A 23619-nucleotide genomic window follows, 5' to 3' on the forward strand; every position below is an offset into this window, starting at 1 on the left:
TTGGTAAAGCTCACTCCAGCAAACAGTATTTTTTTTTCCAGTTTTTTAAATAAGTAATTGCAAAGTAGAAGCAAATGAAAGATTCATCCAATTTTACAAAACAAGTTGCTGATCTAATGCTGTAATAAATGTTTCTATGTAAGACTGAACATGTGGCATAACTTAAAAGTTGACTACAGGTTGGTGGGAATCTGTTGAAACATCAAAAGCATTTGACAGTAAAGCAAAAATATATGTCTGATAGAGGCAAAGTAAAAACTTGGAACTAAAGGAGACTAAAGCCGTATTGCATCTCTCCCAGTTTGGATTTCATCTTATAAATATCCTAGCAGCATTACAGCATGAAATGGAAAAAGAACTACCATTTAAAATTATGTTAATCTCCGCCTTGTACCAATTACATTTTTTGGAAAGTAGCTTTCAGCTCTCTGTCTGAGAACATTATTGCAAGACCATTCTTCCAAATGCTGCTTTCTTCATGTAAGGGGGTACTGTCTTGTAAGATCTGACCTAGTTTTATTAAGGTTATATCTGTGAGGATATTTTTATCTTTTAAATTTTACCATTAAAAAAGTAGAGGTAGGCAAAAATTTCTGAGATTGAGTATTACAGTGTTTTCATCATAATATATTATTAATACACTGAAGACAAATATTAGGATTTTTTTGTTCCTTCTTGCCTTGTGAATCACTCATATGCAAAAAATTGCAGAATGCCTTATATACTGTATCTACCTCATGGTAATGCACTTATATATAGTCCCAAGAATATATAAAACATATATTTTTGATACAATATTGTGCATAACATAACACACTCAAACCTGTCTAATCCAGTTCAGGTTCCAGGGGGCCAAAATCTATCCTGGCAGCACAGATTGTTACATAGAAAACAGTCATAGGCAGAGTGGCAGCCCATTATTTTGCCTACTCATGTACACACCAACCCTCACTTGGGGCTCTTTCAGAGTTGCTGGTTGACCTAATATGGCTGTTTTTGAGAATGAGGGAGGAAAACCCCTGAAGACAAAAACAGAACATGTTAACTTCACTTGGACAACAAACAGGTACACGATTTGAATACGAAACAATGGTTGAATTAGGCAGAAGCAAAATTCTGCACTTCCAAAAATATTTAAAATAATTATTGTTCTAATGACAATTATTGTTTCACTGCCCTACTACAAAAACAGGAACTGATCACACAAGGACGCTGAATCGTATGTACTGAAACGGAGTATTCCTTGTCTCAATCTACAGAATGCAGAGACACTTGAAATTCATTTCCACTATTTAAAAAATAAGTTGGATGGATTTCATTAAGGATTTCTATGATTAGGTGTAACAGACTGCGATCATTGCATATAAGAGTATTTCACCATTAACATAAGTTGAAAAATTTAGCTCAGGCCTATAATGTTCTTCACAGAGGGGAGTTTCAGAGTATATGCACGGACTAACATATATAATACAGCTACAGAAAACCATACATGTATATCCATAAGCACACATATCAAGTTAAATCAACATAAAGATGTATATAATGTCACATAACAAATCCAGTAGAAATATACTATAAATAGTGGTCTCCCCTAGACTTTTTCTTATACTCGGATTTGGGGATGGATATTTGATTAGTACACCACAAGACAATGATTATATTTTTATATTATGTACATTAAAGAATCATCAATAACAAATAAAATGAAATTAATAATATATTGAACAATTATTATAAAAGTAATGTTGAATAAAAGGTATTGTACCAATTCCGGTTAACAGAAATGTCCAAAAGTTAATAGAAATCTACGTTTTGTACCTAATACTTGTATGCAAAATTTGGTTGACCTAAGTGAAAGCATACTTAAGTTATCATGTTTACATACAAACACACACACACATAATTCCAAAAAAAATTTTTTTGGGCTCAGAATGTCTAAAATGTCGAGATTCATCAAAATCTCAAAATGGAATTTTTGGAGGATTACAATACTTTCCCTATACTTTGTATACGAGAAGTAAAAAGAGTGAATGAATCGAATACATCAAAGAATCAAGTCTGAATAGTATATTGCAAAATATAAAAAAGCAATCTTATCATGAAGCAAGTATAAAGATCGTATAGTTTCATGGAGGCTTTAGCAGTATTCACTCACATTAAAAAGAAAAAGACGAGGTGGTGCAGTAGGTAGCATTACTACCACACAGCACTTAACGACCAATTTGACTTCCAGTTAGGGTACCTATTTTATGGAGTTTAAATTTTCTTCCACTCTCCATGTGTATTTCCTTTGAATTATGAATTTATGAGATTATGTTATACAGTTAGGATAGCTGCACTCAATTTGCTCTCAGTTTGGTTATATGAGAATAACCTTCAATGTACATGCGGTGTATGTTCAGGATAGTTCTTGCCCTGTCTCCATAGGATCTGGCTCTGAAAACCTGTGCTAAGCCAGGCAGCTTTCTCAAACAAAAAGATGGATAATTAGGTGGATACTTGAATGGAGGTAATGTTTATTTTGTGTCAAGAACAAGCAATTAGTCCTGTTTAGAAAATACGCTGCAAAAGATGCCAAAGCCCTCAGCTATTGGAAGACCTGAGCATTTACAAAGGACAGAATTAATGATGATACCGAAAGACAAAAATAGTACAAAAATGTCAGTAGTTCTCTTCATAAAGTTTCTCATTCAATCATAAAAAATTATAATAATGAAGAATTTATTATCAATATGCAAGCAAATGGAAGTTATGAATGATGAGATAGTTATTAGAGTCAAGAAAACAAATAAGCTAAGTTGTTCATTTGATGATCATTGGACTGGAATTAGTCTAAAAAGGTCATTTATAAAGCTAGAGGATCTGTAAAGTTAAGATAAAGTTGTGATACGGCCGAGTAATGGTGTGTTTGTTTGAATTCATGTTGCTATTAGCATTCAAACAACTAAATACATCTTAACTGACTGTACAAAACCTGACGGGCAAGTTACATGCTGGTCGCTTAGAGTTTAATCACCTTAAAGAAAATCCCAATGAAAATCACAGTAACTTGGGAAATAATAGACAGATATTTTATGATGGATGTCTACTGATAATGCATATTTTAAAATCAACCTGCACTTGATTAGTACAAAGATAATTAAATTTGGGTAATTTTTCTTCGGAACTTGGAACAGGAAAGTAGCCTGCAGGCACATAGCAGACTGAAAACAAATGCAAGTTGACTCTGTTTTTCAAAAATACAAGTCAGAAAGAAAAAAAAAACGAAAAATTAATATTCAAGTAAAATGATAGATAGATAGATAGATAGATAGATAGATAGATAGATAGATAGATAGGGAGCGACTAATAATGGATAGATAATGTATATGTAGTCTGTAAGTAATGTCTCCTAAAAAAAATCAAATTATTTTAGAAAAAAAAAGTTGAAGTTGAAAATTCTAAAACATAAAAATCCCCAAGCAAACCCTAACCTTTTACTACTTAATGAAAAGCAGGTGCAAAGAACTTGCAACTCTCTTGCTTTTTACTTATAAGTGCCATATTATTCTATGTTTCTACTCACACATGGCTTTACTTAAATAATTTCCCAACCTAAGGACACAGTGGCTTATGTTGATTTAAGAAGGAGCTGAACTTTGGTGGTGCACTAACATTTTCATACCAATAATCTGAGATTTCCATAGTGTTAGGTTTATTTTTATACATGCCAAACCATCCCTTCACCATCATCATCACCATTGGCCCTCCAGGATTTACTGTCACCTACGCATACCTTTTATATTAATTTATTTAAAATACTGCTATTTCCTGAAACTTGTACTAAGAACAGCAGGTTTGTAAAATGGATGGAATAAAATAATCAGTATATAAAACCTAGAACTGAAGTAAAATTTGGCATTACAAAAATACTCAAAAATATTTTAAATGTCGTAATTAAGATTCACAGATACTGCACTTCATTTAGTCAATCATAAAATGGGTTTAAATTTAAATTTCTATATTAATTTTAAATAATTTTTTCCACTAGAATTTATGAATAAGATTTTTTTCTGGTTTAATTGACATTTGCACTACTACTAAAGCAACTATTACCACTATATCACTGCAAAAAAATGAAATCTAAGCAAGTGAAAACTATTTATATCATGACATTAAATCTCCTTTTCCTTATTTTAGGAATTATTGACTTATCAAAAGAAATTGTATTTATGATTATTTAGCTACCTTTAAGAAATCTTTTAAAGTAAGTTTTGCTTATCCCATTGACAGATTTTTTTTTATAAATAAAAGCAAAACAACTCCCATTTAAAGTTTTTTTGTCCAGTTTTTCCATGTACGTTTTTTTTGCAGTATACACATGGGAATTGTCCAAAACATGCCTAAATTAAAATGTTTCTTTCTAGTCACTATATCCGGGTTCGCTTCCCGGGTCCTCCCTGCGTGGAGTTTGCATGTTCTCCCCGTGTCTGTGTGGGTTTCCTCTGGGCGCTCCGGTTTCCTCCCACAATCCAAAGACATGCAGGTTAGGTGGATTGGCAATTCTAAATTGGCCCTAGTGTGTGCTTGGTGTGTGGGTGTGTAGTTGTGTGTCCTGCGGTGGGTTGGCACCCTGCCCAGGATTGGTTCCTGCCTTGTGCCCTGTGTTGGCTGGGATTGGCTCCAGCAGACCTCCGTGACCCTGTATTCGGATTCAGCGGGTTAGAAAATGGATGGATGGATAGTCACTATATTATTTATTACATGTGTCTCAATATTTTCCACTCTCATTATATCCAGACAGTGCAAATGATTTGTGAACACTTAAATTTACCAGAAATTAAAGATCAATAGACAAAACTCATTCATCCACCAAATGTTTGACCTGCTTTTTCCTGGCCTGGATCATGAAGAGCTGAAGCCTATCTCAGCAGCACCTGGCATAGGGCAGGAACCAATCATCAGTCTGTCACAGAGCACTTTCACTTATCAAAGGACTTTGGAGTCGTCAGTTAACCACCAGAGTACTTGGTAGTACAGATGAACACATGGAGTATGTGCAAGATCCAATGAGAAGAAAGAACAGACAGGAATTCAACTACAGTACAAGTGCAGTTAGGCAGCATTGTTATTCTCTGGTCCACTGCATTGTGAAGATAGATTAATAAAAAAAAACTTAACCTGTATTTTTATACTTTGTTAGTGCAGGTATAGATATTTAGACTTTCTCAACCATGAACTAGATTAACTGGTTCTAACAATATTAGGTTTTATTCCTACAGTGATATTATATATAATACATTACCATATTCAGCAATATAGGAAGAATATCACACATTTGTTATTACAGTAGTTTTGATAGTGCTTAAATTTGGACACAGAAACTATTGATAAATGCTTCATATTGTGCGCAGGGTATAATCCAGCTCTCTTATTGCTCTGAAGTGGAATCAGTGTGCTCAAAGGATTACAAGGATGGATAAATTGAATTATAATAAAAGTGTATGTCCAACGTAAAATAAATGTCTGTGTTCATTCCAAGATTACACATTCCTGTGGGTAATTAGTTTACTGAAAAGTTAATCTTACATATTAGGGAAATGGGTGAACTCAGCTCTGTTATCCATTTAAATGTCTGTTAACCCTTTATCTTTATATCAAACATTGTTTTGAGTTAATTTGTAAATGTTACTAACCTGCAAGCAATAGTAAACTATTTTCTTAATGTTTAGCAAATACAGATATTCAGTCGTACAGATGTTTTCCCATTCAGGCACAACACAGAGGCCAACTCAACACCAACTGGAGTGAGGCAAGAACTAGCCCTGAATGTTACACAAGTTCATCACCTAGAATGTGTACAGTACATATATAGACAAGCACACAGATAAACTGCATTTACATGGGTGATTTTCCATCTATCACAAGTGCAAAATGCAAACATCAATTTTAAATACAATAACCATATGCTCTGATGGACTGAATGGTGTGTACTAATGTGAAGGTTTTAACTAGAGCTTGGTAGGTTAAGTGAACAAGTCATTGAAGCTCAACACTGCTTGCTATATGAATATACATATTATGTATGTAAAGTTTACATATATATATATTCATATATGTGTACAAAGAAATGTATCAATAAAATACACATGCACGTTCAGCTGCAGACCACTACATTGGAGATTTGTTTTTCATACTATGTGCATAAATCTTACCATGTTTTACATTTTTGCAGTTTGATGGTTTATTAAATTCATTTTCAAAGTTACCAAACATCAAGACTGTTAGTTCACTTATTGTACATGGTTATAATTATAATTATATGCAGTACTTATGTAGTTTTAATTCTCTTTGATAATAATTTTAGAAATGGAAATACAGTAACTGTGCATAGGTACATTATACACATTCACAAACTTGATGAATCCATTTCAGTGTTGCACAATTATATTTAAAACACAATAGTCAGTCATTTTCCAAACCGCTTTGTCCTGAACAGGGTTGCGGGGGTGCTGGAGCCTATCCCAGCTAACATAGGGCACAAGCAGGGACAAACCCTGGACAGGGTGCCAGTCCATTGCAGTAAAACAATATATTCACAATATTTCAATAGCTTCACCCTTAGATTTTGATGAAGTCTAAGGTTTAAAATTCATCAAAGAACATTACAAATGTATTCACTTAGATTAATTGTAACCCATGAAACATAAACATTTACCAATCTGTTGCACAGGGCAGTGATAAAACTGTCAGAGGAGGATTTCTTAGTCAAATGTGTAGATTCACTGACAGCTGGTAAAGCATATAATGGACTCCCAACAAGCCTCACCTTAGTTACTGTGGATAATTTACAGAAGCTTTGTCAGTTGAAACTTGACGAATGTGCATGAAGAAGGCAAAGCTATGTTCCACATAAATGTGAGACAGATGAAGGTCACTGATCTCATTCATCAGGAAGTGAAAGTCTCGGAAAAGGTTGTTAAGTAATATAGTGTCTGCTAAAAGGCAATCATATATTGGTTAAATGTTATTTAGCAGTACTTAAACATTTCAAATGGCTAAAGAAATGTGAATGCTATTTTGTTAAAATATTTGTTATCATTTAATTCGTCTTATTTTTTAAAGTGCTTGTGAAAGCAGCCCCTGATTTGTTTTGCTTCATAACATTTGACTGTACTTTATAGAAAACCTTCAAAAACCCGCACAACACAATATGAAAGCTTAATATATGTATATTATGCATATTGTATTCTGAAGGACAGAATAATTTCTTTTTTTCATCAAAACTATCTTTATACACATATATGTGAACAACACACAGTTAAGGGAATGACTTAATCTTAAAAAATGAAGAACATGAGCATATACTACTTACAACTCCCTAAGCATTAGACAGGATAAGAGAGCCAACAACATGCACTAAAGCATGTATAAGAGAGACGAAGAGAAAATTAAATAAAATATGGACACTGGACTAGTTATTTTAAATCAAAACATACTCTACATGTATATACAAAATTAAAAAAAAACAATCCTTACAGTATAGACTCTGTTTTTAAAAAATACAGAGTATCACCCCACTTGGTTCAGTATAGTTAATAAATTCCTACATTAAAATCTCCAAAAATGTTAGTTATTTTTGAGCTGAAAACGAAGGTGCAAAAAATCAATTAAAAATGAGATATGCCTTCTTTACTGTATATGTTTGACTACTTACAGTGAAAAGGACAAAATAAAAAGGAGCCTACTGTAGACATCATATATGTTTCTATATATCATTTTATAAGTTCAACATCTATTTATGCAGATTAGAACCATTAAGCAGCTTTAGAGATGTAGCTGCCAGGAGAAAGAAGGCAAGGGTGTCTAAAACGCAGATCAAAAGATGTGGTAGTAAAGGATATACAGGAGATTGGGTGGAAAAAGGAGAAGGGCAGAAACAGAATGTGATCCTGAAAAGAGTGAAGCAGAACCACTGTGGTGAACTTGGATAAGGGAATGGCCAGAGGGAAGGAGAATAAGCGTAAGGCACCATGGTTTAATTATAAAAGTAAGGATCTCAAAGATATCAACTGTTTTAATACGGGACAATAGCAAGTATCTTAATATGGGAACCTGACTCCTTCAAATAATGTCTAAGGATTACCTACTCAGGAAGCACACTAACCTCATATTTTATAGTTGTAAATTGTATAACAAAAAAATGAAGTGCTTTGAATTAAGTCGAATCCACTAGAACATATGTAAACCAGAACAAACGTGAGCCAATCACTAGCAATATACAAAACAAAACCTACTTTGCATGTCTGCCTAAGGCTAGAAAATGTAAAGAACAGTTAATGAAAATTAACATCGTAATAAAAAAAACGTTTTGATATTACTTGATTTTCCTGTCTGTGCTATGCACAGAAGTGAATTTTGTCCTTGTCTTTTTAATATTTGAATCAGAGTAGAACCAAATATTTGATATATACGTTTGTAATGCATGTATGTACATTATCTAAACGTATTGTTTTCTTGATGGGAAATAAGTACATATATTTCATCAAAACTAGTTTGTAATTATAGTATAGTTAACATATTCTCAGATTTGCTTCGGCTAATTCATAGCTGATGATGTGCAAAGGTCAACTCAGCAGCATTCCTCACAAAACAGGTATCATCTTTGGAGAGGCTGCCTAAACATAGCAGGGCAGTTTAACACACACATCCACAATCACACCGACAAATGGCTAACTTAGAAACACCAGCTAATCTGGTAACGCTTGGGTATTCATTAAGTAGTTATTAACTGTTACGCTTGTCAAAAAATATCCTTTTCGACTATGATATAAAACAATAAAAAGTGACAGTATCATATTTCAGATTTCAATTTTTAATGTATAATTAACAATTTCATTGTTAATATAATGTTTATATGCTGCTAATAGCGGGTTTATAATGGAAGCCTAAATTAGGTGGGACCATTTATGAAAAGCATATGCCTTTAGTGAGATGGGAGAAAAACCATGAAAACCACTGGAAAACTCCATGCAATTTTTTTATATTATATTATATTATATTATATTATATTATATTATATTATATTATATTATAAAGTCACCAATATTAAACATACAATACTGTTATTCATGAAGAAAAATAAGTAATTTGCATAAATTACACACAACATTATCATACATTTTTAAGAATGTCAGCTATCTGTTTAGGCTTTCTTGATTACACAAATACAAATCAGATACAAAATCTGTTCTTTTTAACTCTGGCTTGTTTATTTGGGTAAGTTTCATCTCACTTCAAAAGCAACAGCACTTTACCAAGCATTCATTTTGCCTTGTCAACATGTTAATGGAAAACACAGGTTATCTTCCCAGTAATGAGATGAACGGACTGCATTTCCTTAGAATGTTTTTCCGTGTTTAATCCCCCCAAAATCCACCATTTATTGTGAATCCTCATGTACCACCCAAAAAAAAAATATATGCATACATTTAAATCATTTCTTTTCAATCAAATGCAAAGTAAACATTCCATGTGATCACTTCAGAAAGGCCTTTTTTTTTCTTATTTTTTATTATCACAAAAGGCTTGTGTTTGTTTGGTGAATTGCTTTTTTGAAACACAGTTTGTAATTTTATGAAATAAAAAAGTAAAGTTATTTCCATAAGCATGATAAATTCATATAAAGATTATTTTTCAACTTTTTTTTTTTTCCTTAACGTTTCATAGTATTTCAACCTCCCATAGTAACATGTTTATCTCACCACCAACATAAAAAGATTTTTAGGCATGGAAACTGGAAGCATTGCCTTTGGGATAAGAATAAAACAGGCAGTAAATAAAATGAAGGTGAGAAAAAAAAAAGTCCACTGATATGAGCATTTATATTGGCCACCCTTTGTGCCATTAAAATCTCATTTTCTGCTTATTAAAATACCTCTTGCTGTTTAGGCAGCTGCAATAGTCGATTATAAGTGTGTAATTGAGTATAATTGTGTTTTCAGATTTCATTTATATCATTTGCTGCCTTCTTCAGTATGCTCAACTAGAAAAAGATCTTTAAAGGAGTGAAGCTCTTAGTATTATTAGCCTTAACCATAAAATTACTTGTGATTTTAATTATAGATGTTGCTCCCTTTTGACATAACACCAAACAAACTGAAGATGTCTCTAAAAACACCTGTGCAGGGCTCATACTGACTTAAAAAAGAAAATATGATACTAATTGTCAAAGTGAGCTTCTAAAGGTTAGCTTGTTCATACATATCATATTGATTACTCACTGTTAATTAAAATAACAAGTATGTAAATGAAAAGGCTTTTTCGGTATTTGTGGATTTAGATTCTCTATATATGTGAAAATACTATACACAGTATGCACACAAATATCATATGAACAAACACACATTGAAATACACACATAGATTTGATACACACACATACAATAACTCCGTATGCTACTGTGATATGCTACCATATAATAACAAACTTAGGAAAAGAAAAGACATTTTAATACTTTCCTCACTCCAAAAAATGAATTGTTCTTTGATATATTAAAATGCAGTGCTGAAGAATATAATTTCTTTATAAATCAGTTTTCTTTAGCCTCTTTCCTGTTCAAAATAATTGGAAGACACATTCTGATGGACACCAACAGAAATAGAGTAGGCATCCATCTTGGAGGGTGCACTAGTGATAAGCTAACTCCAAGCACCATAATAATAAAGACCTTTTAGAACACAAAAATGCAAACACAGCTTACTTTATAATTTCTGCAGTGAGTTCTACCAGCACAAAAATGTTCTCAGAATATAAATTATAAGAGGATAAAGATTGGCATCGCAATAAGACACTTCAAGTACATTATTCATATGTTAATACACTGAACAGCTGCATTGAAGAAGAGTCTTCATTATTCTAGTTAAATAAAAAGCATGTAATAAGCTACTCAACACTTTGTTTATTAGGCTTATTAGGTTTTCTATGAAAAAACTGCCTTGTCAATGTAACAATCACTGATTTTATCTGGCAGTTTTAAATTATATCTTGGAAGCAAATGTTTAATGAAATTATGGGAGATACGATGCTTAATAGGATTAAAAAAAGGCTAAGTCCATGTCCTTAAAACACATTATACAATATACAATAGTGTGGCATTTCTCACTTTCAGAGAAGAATCACCTTGTCGAGAGTAATAAGACTGACTAACCTGAGGTGAAAGGCCGTTGCTGATAGTGGGGTTCATAGGATTTGAAGGTCCTGATGAAGTCACAAAGCTGTCCGTGTAGCCTGAGAAGCTGTGTCGACTAGAAGGCAGGCAGTAGGCTGAAGCACTCTCTGCTCCTGAGTTGAGGCTGGTCTGGTGAACGGATGTTGGAGGCAGCGGTTGAGGCCTGTGTACTGTGCCACTCTGGTCTGATACTGCTAAATCCCAGGAACAGAACAGAATTAACTCCATTTTGAACAATCATTTGTTATACATATCCCTACATTCAGAGGAAGCATAAATGCCAGCCTTTGTCAGAGCTACTTTTTCATCATATCTAAGGACGCATGTGGCTCTCCACAGGAATAAAGCAGTTGTCATACTCACTAACTCTCAATGAAAGCAGAAGGCAACACAACAAAGGCTGCCTGATGCTTTGGAATCAACAATAAAATAATTCACTTTCCGTCTAGTCTACTGTACATTCATAATGAAGTTCTACTGAACATGCACATCCACTCAGAGGAATTAATATTCTTCATCATTTATTAAATATCAGTTTTCTTGCATGGTGCATGCAATAAGACCTGATTGCCTGTAAGAGCTTATTTTTCTAAGTAAAATGAAGATCTTTTTTGGACTAGCAGTATAATTATCCATCCCACTATATCCTAACTACAGGGTCATGGGGGTCTGCTGGAGCCAATCCCTGCCAACACAGGACAGGAAACAAACCCTGGGCAGTGCGCCAGCCCACCGCAGGGCATGCACACACACATCAAGCACACACTAGGGACAATTTAGAATCACCAATGCACCTAACTTTAGACTATGGGAGGAAACCGGAGTGCCCAGAGGAAACCCACGTATACACAGGAAGAACATGCAAACTCCATGCAGGGAGGACCCGGGAAGCGCACCCGGGTCCCCTAATTGCGAGGCAGCAGCGCTACCCACTGCGCCACCGTGCCACCCAGTATAAATATTATCCACAATTACAGTATGAACATGTGTTCTTTCCATCATTAAAAGGTTAATGAACTGATTACAGCACATATAAAGAATGATTGCTAACAGTTTTAGAAATTTGGCAATATTACAGAATGACTGAAAACCTTTATTCACTATTTTTTTATATGTGTTTTTGGTCAATTTTTTGAGAATATTTTTATTGGTATAGAGAACAGGCAAAGACCTTCCTGACAACATCAAGTAGCAGGCAGGAACCAGGCTAGAAAAAGATGGCAGTTCATTACAGAGCCCATTTACTCACAATAAACCAGTTTTGTATTACAAATCAGCTTAAGGGCATGAAGGGAAAAAACTGGAACTCTAGGCAGGAATCAAACAAAAGTCTAACGGTTGGAAGGCAGCAATAATGTCTGCTATGATTTTAAGTGAGTCATTTAACTTTCCAGTTCTCCAGTTTTTGAAGAGGTTTACAAACAATAGTACAATAGCTTTATGTTTCTAAAGTGTTTTCATTTCAATAAAAACACTATTTAGAGTTTTGATCTGTAATTTTTGGGTGATTTGATTCATATAGTAGTAATTAAGTTAATTAAACTCTGCCTTGATTACTATTTAGATGTGCTTTTCCATCCATCGATTATCCAACCCGCTACATCCTAACTATAGGGTCACAGGGGTCTGCTGGAGCCAATCCCAGCCAGCACAGGGCGCAAGGTAGGAACAAAACCCTGGGCAGGGCACCAGCCCACCGCTGTAGATGTGCTTTTGTTAAACTCAATTTATTTAGCTCTAATCAAAGTAGGTTTTCTCAGGGCATTGTACTTTGATAAAGTAATTAGCAAAGGCTGGCATCCTATACAAAATGCAGGAACTTGAATAGTGTTAGTGTAAAACAATGCCCTGTGAAAAGTAAAGGTTAGTCTTCTGATAATCTATAATTTGAATAAACTGAAACTGAATCATGTTTTTAAAGAAAAGAATTCATGAATGTGCACTATAACACAGTTACGATTATGGAAGGACTTTGCTTGTGTCAAAATGGTTTATATTGCATTTGTTATGTGGACATGCAATAGCGATATTGCTAACCTTAGGAATATTAATGCCAAAGAAGGTACCTTGTGGTATAGATGTTGGGGGATAAGGGCTTTCTGAAAGTTGGTACGGTGGTAGTGTTGGCATAGCAGTTGCTGGAAAACCTCCTGGGATCAGATGATTAAAGGCCATTAGCTGATTGGCTCCTGCTTGTTTCCTCCATCTTGCTCTTCTATTACTAAACCAGACCTAAAAATAACCAAAACAGATATGTTATTTTTTTGTAGCTGTTGTGGGCACATTAGAAAATAAAGAAAAGGGAAGTCTGAATATGAAGGCATCTACTATTTTATCTGTAGCGCTCACCACATCTTTAGTTTTATTAAGAAAAGGCTGGGCATGCTGTCCTAAAAGAACCAATCAATTAAGCAGTCAACAGGCAATACTTCATGTTAGCAAAACAAAAATCCTAAAAAATGTCATGGCATGTTCGTGGGTTATTGTTACTATATATTTTCTGTAATCTTTCAAGTTGAGTTATTCCAGGACTTTTTGAATCTCTGAGATTTTTTTTGGTCTATTATACGATTGTCTTTAAATGAAACATGATTCAAAATAATAATTTTGGAGGTAATAATAGTTCCTTACGGGTTTTCTTAGCTCCCTTGAATTCTAAGAGCCATAAGTGAGTTTTCACATTTTTTGAAGCATTACGGATTTTACTTAAGCCCTTCTGTAGGCTGTCATTGGAGAGCTATAGCAGATTTATTTGAGCTTTTAGTATCCATAGATTTTTGACCATCTGAGTGTGTTTAAAATCTCTACATAATGTTTACGACCACATGAGGATATTTTGGGCACTTTACAATTTATTTCACATCTAATTATGCTATTTATATACATTTTAATGGAGCCTAAACAGAAGTAGGCCAGTCTAAGCAGTGTCTTTGGATTTCAACTTTAGACATTTACTGTCTGCACTGGCAAAAGTGCTATATGGTTATTTTGCCAGCATACACCCACAGTAAAATTTCCTATTTGAGAGACTGAGCCTAAAATGGAGCACAAATCTAAACTTGGCCCCCAATTACATCTTGATAGATGTTTCTTGTATTTATCTATCTGTATCTATTTTTATCCTGTATATGTCTACCTCATTTCATTGAACTATTTGCAAAGTATTTTCTTGGCACTCACTGGTTCAATACATATAAATCGTTGCTAAAAATGACTGAAAATAAATTCTGTACGTCCTACACGCTAAACCAAGCATGAACCAAAGAGTAAACATCTTGCTTTGCATCTTCTCATATATTTACTCTGTCATTCCTTCAAAAGCAAAACAAAAGTTGACTTCTGAGGACAGGTGGATAACTTCAGCAGTGCAGCAGTACAATTCAGCACCTGTTCCACATTTTACTTTTAAAAGAAAAACAGACAAGAGCACCAAAAGCATCAATGAGCATCTGGTTTGAAAATACCTTCGCAGGTTATGTGCACAAAGCTCATGCTGCCCTCCTTCTTTCTCCCACTCCTCTCTAAGGGTCATCACAGATCATGAGAGCATTTTATCAGATAGGATGCCTGTTGCCTGTTATGTAAACACACTAAACTAATAGGTCTGCTCTGCAAACAAAGTTAACTGCTCAACAAGTCTTGTTTGATTTAACAGGAAAAACAATCAATTCAGCATTCAAGTGTCAGGCACTTGGGACTTCCTTGCTATCTTAATGATGACTGCTTAACAAAGTGAGGTTTCATTAGCATTCATATGCATTACAGGATGGTAACCCTTTTCAATGTGATACTGGACATCCATTAAAGAATAATTACTTAATTACAGAGCAATACCTCTTAAACAAAATTCTATCTAGTCGCTAATGTGTTCATAATGGATTAGAAATTATACGTCTGAAAAAAATGTAATTTTTATTTGAAACAAAACTTTATTTACTTTATCAAAGCCTTTTTTATTGTGTTTTAGCTGCTCTTATAATGTTTTCCTGTTATTTCTTTCAATGGTATGTTATGCCTAATAACTGAGGAGCAACGCAGAATTTTTTTAGAAATATACTGAAAAAAAAATCACTTCTCATTTTAATGTAGCAGTCAAGCAGGCATCATTTGGGCTTCTGTCTGTTTTCTTTTTTACATATACATCATGTTTCAAAGCTAACTCCACCAAGGTAACTCAAAATCACCATTTAATTAAAGTCACAAAACAAGTATAATCATGTAAATCATTCTCTTTAGTCCTTCATTGTGTTTCCTATTCCTTTCTTAATGTTCAAATCACACATATGGTTTAAACATAACATACTTTTATCACACTCTCAGAAATTCAGTATGGGAATACTCTAAAGTGAAGACTTTAAAATGTATTTTTAAGAAGAAACATAGGAACAGCTTTTTGCAGGTATTTCTGGTAAATGAAGTCCGTCTGGCCTCAGTACAGCAATGTTATTGCTGCACAGCAGGTTTTCTCATTATGCATCCCTCTGTGACGAAGCACATTTTTATCTCTCTTTTTCAAACACTAGTGAGCTCTTTAAACAGGTCACTTGTACTTACAACATTAATCATATTACTTTTACTTTTAGAATCCATTAAATAAAAAAAGCATTCTCAATCTCAGTTAATCCATGTCAGAGTCAAGTAGGTGGAGGGCATAGCGTGTACTTGCAGAATTAGACACAACAATAAACCCTAGAAGAGGTGTCAATCAACTGTAAACATTAATTTAGCAATAATATATTTAAGCGGCACTTTAAAATGTAAGTTATAAAAAAAAAACTCTGTTATGCAGATATGTTAATGACATTTCTAGAAATGGGAATTAGATTTGAATACATTTATTTATTTGGCTGACACTTTTATCCAAGGAGACATACAACATTTGAGAGATACAATTGGTTACATTTCTTTACTTTTCTCAATTGGAGCACAGGCAGGTGAAGTGACTTTCTCATGGTCACACACTGTCACTAGCAGAACTTGAACCAATCACCTGAGAAGATGAAGTCCAAAGCCTTAGTCACGACACCAGACTGCCTGCCTATAATTAGAAAAGGTCCTGCAACTACACTATGACAAGGACCTGAACATTCGATTATTGCTTAAGGAGTATTCAGATCAAGTGCTAAATTATTTTTTTCTAGTGGGGTTAAAACAGAAACATAATTAAAAACCTGTATGCATTCTACACTGCTCTAACTGTCCCCACATTGTTGTGCAGATGACCTTTCATTATGTATTATTTCGAGAGTAAAAATATTCCAGTTCAGGCATTTTAAGTCTTTCTGGGCTGATGTCGACTTTTTGACTTTTGTTGACGATGGTTATCAACTGTAAACTGTGACAAAACCACACGTTATGTTTTAGTTGGACTTTCATTGCTAGAAGGAAAGTTAGCTTCATTGGTTTGACCGAGATTTCCTACACTTGTGTGAGTAGTAAGGCACAAGCAATAGCAAAAATGGCACTGACATAATGGCTAGAGAGAAAAGAGAATGCATAAAACAAAATACTCCGTGGAAAAAGTTCTGCCTATTATTTTTAAACTGGACTTTGACTTGTCGGACTCCAATGTCGATACAAGAGATCAAAAATGAATGTGAGGTTCCAGCTTCAGCTGACTGGTCTCCAGCTAATCTTGGCACTGAACAGGTTCCTGTAGTTGACATGCCTACGACAATGTTCACCAGGAGGACTGCCACTTAGCAATGGTAAGAGGTAGAAACCAGATTGCAATGCACTGCAACCGTGGCCACTGCAGCTGCTGCCCCAGCCATGCAAAGACAGCCTGGCAGCAAGCCTGCCGCACATTTCTTGGAAAACTGGCAGCCACAGCATGCAGCAACAGACATTTTATGTTGATTTCTGTGTGAAACCATTGCTATTCAGAAACTATGTTTTTTGGAAAAAATATTCAGCCCTCAAAGAGTTAGATATGTTACCACCTAAGAAACCTGAACACAAACATGTTTTAGCAAGTATTTCCTAAGTACATCTACAATGAAGATGTCTTCATATAATTACCCTATTTTTTGTCATAAAACCAAAATACTTTGTGTGAAACTGCATATTGGGTTTTTTCTGGTCACCAAGAAAAAAGAACAGACTTCAGACACAATTCTTCTTTTTCAGACTCTTCAGAGGAGTGCAGGGTTTAGCACTGCTGGCTCAAAGATTCAGTTCTGAGTTTGAATTCTGGCCTGGGCAATGTCTGTGTAAAGTTTGCCCACTATCTGACTGTGTTTTGTTTTTAATTTCTTATCTACAGACTCTAATTTCCATGCCAAAGATGTGCAATTTATGCTAAGTGGTGACTGTAAATTCTGTACTTGTGAATGTGCATGTGTCACTCCTGCCCTTTGTATATGTTTTTGGCATTGACTACAGTCCTAGCAACCTTGAAATGAATCTGTTAAAAGACAAATGGATATTTTAAGCTTTTGATATAAAATTTCTCACAGCAATTGTTTATTTAATAAATGTTTTTCTGTTATATTGTTTCATTGTTTACTGCACAGTCCTTATGGGGGCCAATTTAAGGTGAACACAAAGGAAGAATTTTAACTTTACACTGGACCTTACTTGTTTGTCTCTTCCTGATCTAGGCCACAACCCATGGGTTCTACCTTCACCTCTTCAGGCTGCCCACACTTATAAACAGTGCCACAACCAACATGAACTCATATAATGTGTGCACTCAGTAAGAACTATTGTTGCCTAGTGCACTAACTACATTCTTTTTTTTCTCTCATCTTGCCTGAAGACAATAAACAGAGCTAAACCCCAGGTAGATAAAAAAAAGTTTTTGATGCATCTTGTGTTTTATTGCATACTGTTTTTGCCATCTTTTTATTCATTTTCATCTTTGGATATAAAACATAAACAGTTCCTTTATATGAATAACTGTGGGTTTAACTTCGTTATTGTTGTTATTATAGTAAGAGTTTAGCTGTATAAAGCCTATAAATTAAAGAATCAATAATTGAAACATCCAGATTGATATAAAGTTGAAATCAAGACAAATCTTGTCTGACATTTTTTTTACTTTAAATAAGATCATATAACCAAAATTATTTAAAAAAAAACTTGATAAAAAAAAAATTAGGAAAAATAACTAAACACAACACACTTTCATTGTTTTGTTTACATAATTCTGTACACCTTTATAACAGTCTTTGTAACTTGCATTCAAATTCAATCAATCACTTTCCAAAACATGCACAACAGCATTTGCTTTTAAAATGGCACTTCAGTACAATTTGTATGTAACTAAGACTGTTTTATATTTTCTTACTTCTTTCCACAGAAATTATTCTTTTATTTTTCTTTTAAATTTTAAGAGTATATAGATTTTTGGGATCCATTGCATAATGCTGAGAAGGGTGATTAAAAACACCCTTTGTCCCTCAATTAAAGTCATTGTAATTTATGAATATGTAAGAAAACAGCAAAATTCCTCTTTTAAACTTAAGAGAAAATATTTTTTTAATGTGATGTCAGAATGCCAAGGCATTAGTTCTTCGAGTTTAGAATTAAACATAAAGGACCAAATTGTAGTATTGCAACTCAAAGTGATCCAGTGGTAAGCACCAGAGCCACACATGTTTTCACCTGGGGCTGCAGTTTCATCCTCTATATTCCAAATATTTGAAACTCCAATATTAGCTAAAGTTGTATGGATGAATGACATTTGCAATGGACTTATGTGCCATTCTACAAATGGAAAAGGCGAAACAGTGCACAGAATGTCAGCTTCAGTGTCCCATTATCAGAAACTGATGACCAACTTCCAGGGTTTCCAAGTTCAGTCTTGCAGGATCAAAGTGGCAGTATGTGCTTTTTTTTTACTCAACTTCTTATTTAGAGCATGTATTGCTTAAACAACACTTTTGTACTTCATTTTAGAAAACAAATGTATTAAGATTTAGAACACTTAATTGCTTATTGTATTTTTAAACAGATTTTTTAAATGGCTTCTTGTTTTCTTCAGCAGCTGCCAGTTAACAATAAGGAGCCAGGAGATCACGATCTAACTTGGTCTCATTTATATCTTGGTGTGTTAATCATAAGGTATCTGTCTTAATAAAATACCTGGAATGAAATGGTGAAGAATACCGTAAAGTTACTAATCTTCTCTATATTCTCCATCCAAAAAATGCTTTCTATGTAAACTTTGTTAATGAAACGTCTACAATATGTAGGAATAGCACAGAATAAAAGCCATACAGTTAAATAACAAGTTCGGTAATAAGCAAGTACTGGCTTCTGATTAAGAAATTGGGTTGTAACAAAAGGGTGCAGCCATTGTAGCTCTCCAGGACTAAACTTGAAAAATTCCAAGTTACTTCTGTTTAATAAAGATACTAACAACAGCTTCAAAATGGGGAAAGGTAAAATACAACTTAGTGACATAAAAATTTAACAATACACATCTGTGCAAATATTTCCTAAGGAAACATTTTTCACATTGTTGAGTACTTCTGCAAGTGAACAAAACAAAACTACTTGCATAAGTGAGCAATCATCACTGAGAAATCAGTTAATATGCCAACAAACTGATCAGCCCTTCAGGAAGAAGGCTTCTTACCCTGCTGTATTTGTAACCTACTAAATCATGTGACAGTAGTCATGGGTCTTTTACTTTTGAACTTATATTAAATTATTTTTTGTTTTGTTTTGTAAAGTCTCTTAGTATGAAATCTGTTATGAATGTTCAGTTGATGACATGACACCTTTGGATCAGCAGGCAGTCCTTACAAGGTGCCTGACTCTTTGCTCTTTGGAGTATTTCTATACTGTACATTGCATATCATAATAAGCCATCACACATATAATGTCATGTGGAATCTCTGATATTTATGATGTTTTATTTATAAAGGCTCTATGTAAAATAACTAATGATTGATCTTAGCCAAACTTGACTAATCAATTTGAACAAGTTGTCGTTAATAAAAACCTTTGAGATCAATACAGTTGCTGCCAAAATGAAAACTGATCTTGCATACAAATAATCAAGAAAGTAAAATAAAAAATAAAAATGAGAAATAGAATTATATTACTAGATGCATGCTGACTTGTTAGAATAATTATGATTAACTGCTTGGATGGGTTCTGTTTATCTTTATGCAGAAATAATGTACAGTGTGTGGAAAAAGCCATCATCTAAATAAATAAGTCGGTTCTTTCTTCAATTTAATGAACTCACTAAACAAATAAATAAAGGTGTATTCACACAGCTTAAAGCAAAACACTATACATTTTGGTTGAAATAGTTTTCTCACATTATAAAAATTGCAATTAAGAATACCAAACAAAATTTTACATATATCAGAAGCTTTTCAGCTAATTTCATTGATTTAGAAAGTTTGGGATCCCAAGTATTTCAAATAAGCCTAATTATGTCATTATTTACAGTCATTGTGTTTTATTTTGAAAATGAAATGGGGTGAATAAGAGGTTGCACTGGAAAAAGTGACACATTTTAAATTTAATTCTCAAAAATGCACACACATATGGACACTTTTTGAGAAAACACTAAAATGCTTGATTATGTCTGCTCTTCAGTCCTTTTAAATTCCCAGTCTCTGGCTTTCTGTTTTAGCAACTGATTGACTGGTATCCTCTGCTTCATGCTGGGCTAAGTAAAATATCCATATGTTAGTTGTTCTGGGGAATTTGCTAGGCTGTAGATCAGAGTGATGTCTGGTGGAGATGATAAGACTCTAGGGAGCAGATGAAACTGTGAGGAATGTGTGCAAGTCGCAGGGTTAAAGCCACATTACAGCAGCTGTTTTGTTAATGGGTCTGCCTTCCTTATACCGACTGTGTGGGTCACAGATTTCAGAAAAGAGATGCATAATCAAGGTTTAAGTTGTATAAAAAAAGGATGTGACTATTGTGGAGTTTGGTGTTGTTAGACTTTTAAGGAATTGTTGATTACAGTTTGAATATTTGGTGACTATTAAAATTGGTTTTCAAAAGGTGGTACATTTTCTCATCTCACAGCACTTGGTTTCTGAATTAGATCTCATCCCAGCTGTTGGAAAAAGTCAGTGTTCCTGTAAGGAAATCCACTCAAGTCCAGGAGAAAGTAAAGACAATACAATAGAAGAACCCTTTATCTAAGACAAAGGCTTAAACTAAACCAAAGGGTTGCCAATTCAGCTTAATCTGTCAGCGTGCTCAATGCAGAAATGTACAATGGAAGTATACTTTAATCTATGACTTTATTTGGATAAAATTAGCTAAATCCTGTAAATAAATTAATTCAGAGTAATATACAACATTCTAGTCATTTTTAGAAAGAATAGACCACTGGTTCCAGAAGAGAAGCTAGTAAAGAAACTGTGACAATTTGCGAAATGACCACTAACTACATAGCTCAACAAATTCTTCTTTGAAAATATCAGTCAATGTTACAAGGGGGACTTATGCATAACATTTTCTTGCTAGTAACATACCGTTTTTTAGCAATATAGTTTTTACTACATTTTAAATTAACAATAAAATGCAAAATAACTAACATAAAATGTTAGGCAAAAAAAAATAGGTATCTAAAGTCAAGTACCTGTAACATAAATATTCAAGCCTGGCTGGACAGCACTGTAACTAGCCAGATATTACCCGAGTGGTAACCAGACACAAACCAGGAACAAGTTCTTGTTGGAATCACAGCATACACTCATGTACAATCATGGTCCCTCATGTTGTGCCTCATTACAACAATGATGACCAATGGAAAAAAGAAGAACATGCCAGCTCTACCCAGAAAGAACAGACACCAGACAGGAAGTGACGAGGGCTTAAATAATATGAGGTCTGAAAAAAGGAATAATGGTTCTAATCTTTGCTAGTTGGGTAGCAAGTGCAGACACTAAATGTCTACCAACTATAAGCTTCAATTAATAATAATCTAAACGTCTACATAGCATTTTTATGTTTTAATATATCCAATGTATGAAAGTTTACAATTTTTATATTTTTGAATTTTGATGCAAAGAAATCTTTATACCTCATTGTATTCCTAATGACGCTCATATATATTTAATTTCTTGGTTAATGAAAAGTATTTATTGTATGTCATTTATGTAAAAGTCAAGACATTAAATGGTGGGGAGAGCTGCATAAAATAGGTCAGTCCAAGGACCAGGAAAGCTGGTTAATGAAAAAACAGTATTTCCAGCTATTCAATTTCATACTTTTATTTGCAAGTGGACTGTAGCTAATATACTAGACCACTTAATGCTTTTATGTAAGGCACCACGTATGCAAAGTTGGAAACTGCTTGCCTTTTCAAGTCACCAGTCAATCATGTTCATTGAATGGCCAGCAGGGTTTCCAAATGGCGTTGTGTTTCATGTGAGTAAGATTAACCTGAGACTAGGATATTGGAACGTTTAGTCTCTTAATTTGGGAGATAACTCTACTTGTAGATTCAACATTATGTAAAAAAAATTGTTTCATTTGGCCCTTCTAGATATTTTATTTTGTGCTATTCTTCTTAGTGTGAATATGTGAATGCCTGGAAAGACTAATGATAAAAATGTATAACTAACAGAATAAAAAATATATAATAAATATTTAAAATTTGGAAATAATAATTTTTAATCTTTTTATGCCGCTTGTCTCCTGTGCTCCTCCTGGGCTGGGCTTAAGTGCATTCACATGAATGAATCAATTAGGGTGCTATTTAAAAAATACACTTATTATAAATAAAAATTGTGGTCCCCGGCCGGGGCGGGACGCCCAGGAGGACCGGAGGAGGGCTTGTGCCTCCTCCAGACTGCGAGGGGGCGTCCGTCCTGGTTATGTTGGGGACCTCGGGTAAAGAGCTTGGAAGCCCAGCCCTGTAGGGACCCGTGGCCACCCAGTGCCTGAATATCCCGGGAGCCCAGCATTTCCGCCACACCGGACGGCTTCGGGTGCGCAGCCGGCACTTCCGCCACACTGGGGCGTGGCTACAGAGGAATGCCGGGAAGCAGCTGGAGCCTATCCGCGTTCCTATTTAAGGGGCCGCCTCCCTCCAGTCATCGGCAGAAGTCGGGTGGAAGAGGACGGAGCTGGAGGGAGGACTAGAGGCGGCCAGGAGAAAGGCACTGGAACTGTGTGGCCTGGACATTGGTGGAATCGGTGCTGGAGGCACTGGGGTTTGTGAGTGCACTAAACTGTATATTGACTTGTGAATAAACATGTGTTGGGTGAAATATGATGTCCGTCTGTGTGTGTCCGGGCCAGCGTCCACAATATATATATATATATATATATATATATATATATATATATATATATATATATATACTGTATATATGTAAGTATTTATATATATATACAGTATATATATATATATATATATATATATACATACTGTATATATGTACCTTATTAGCACATAAACATTTTCTGAAACCTGTCGA

The 23619-nt window shown here is 34.4% G+C and overlaps 1 protein-coding gene across 5 annotated transcripts in view; it reads right to left on the reverse strand.

Annotated features, from left to right (window-relative positions):
* pax3b (paired box 3b) overlaps nt 1-23619 on the reverse strand; it is a 107133-nt gene that overhangs the window by 3169 nt on the left and 80345 nt on the right. For 4 of the 5 annotated variants that reach the window (XR_005634050.1, XM_039755896.1, XM_039755886.1 and 1 more), the window contains exons 6-7: nt 13276-13441; nt 11189-11403 (exon numbers count right to left, since the gene is read on the reverse strand). Coding sequence is in view for 4 of the 5 variants with exons in the window: in XM_039755896.1 (XP_039611830.1) it covers nt 11189-11403; nt 13276-13441 (381 nt within the window). In the remaining variant the exon portion in view is untranslated. The remainder of the gene's footprint in view (nt 1-11188; nt 11404-13275; nt 13442-23619) is intronic. The other variant, XM_039755877.1, reaches the window with a different exon arrangement.

Source organism: Polypterus senegalus, chromosome 1, assembly GCF_016835505.1.
Source record: "Polypterus senegalus isolate Bchr_013 chromosome 1, ASM1683550v1, whole genome shotgun sequence".
NCBI classification, from domain to species: domain Eukaryota; kingdom Metazoa; phylum Chordata; class Cladistia; order Polypteriformes; family Polypteridae; genus Polypterus; species Polypterus senegalus.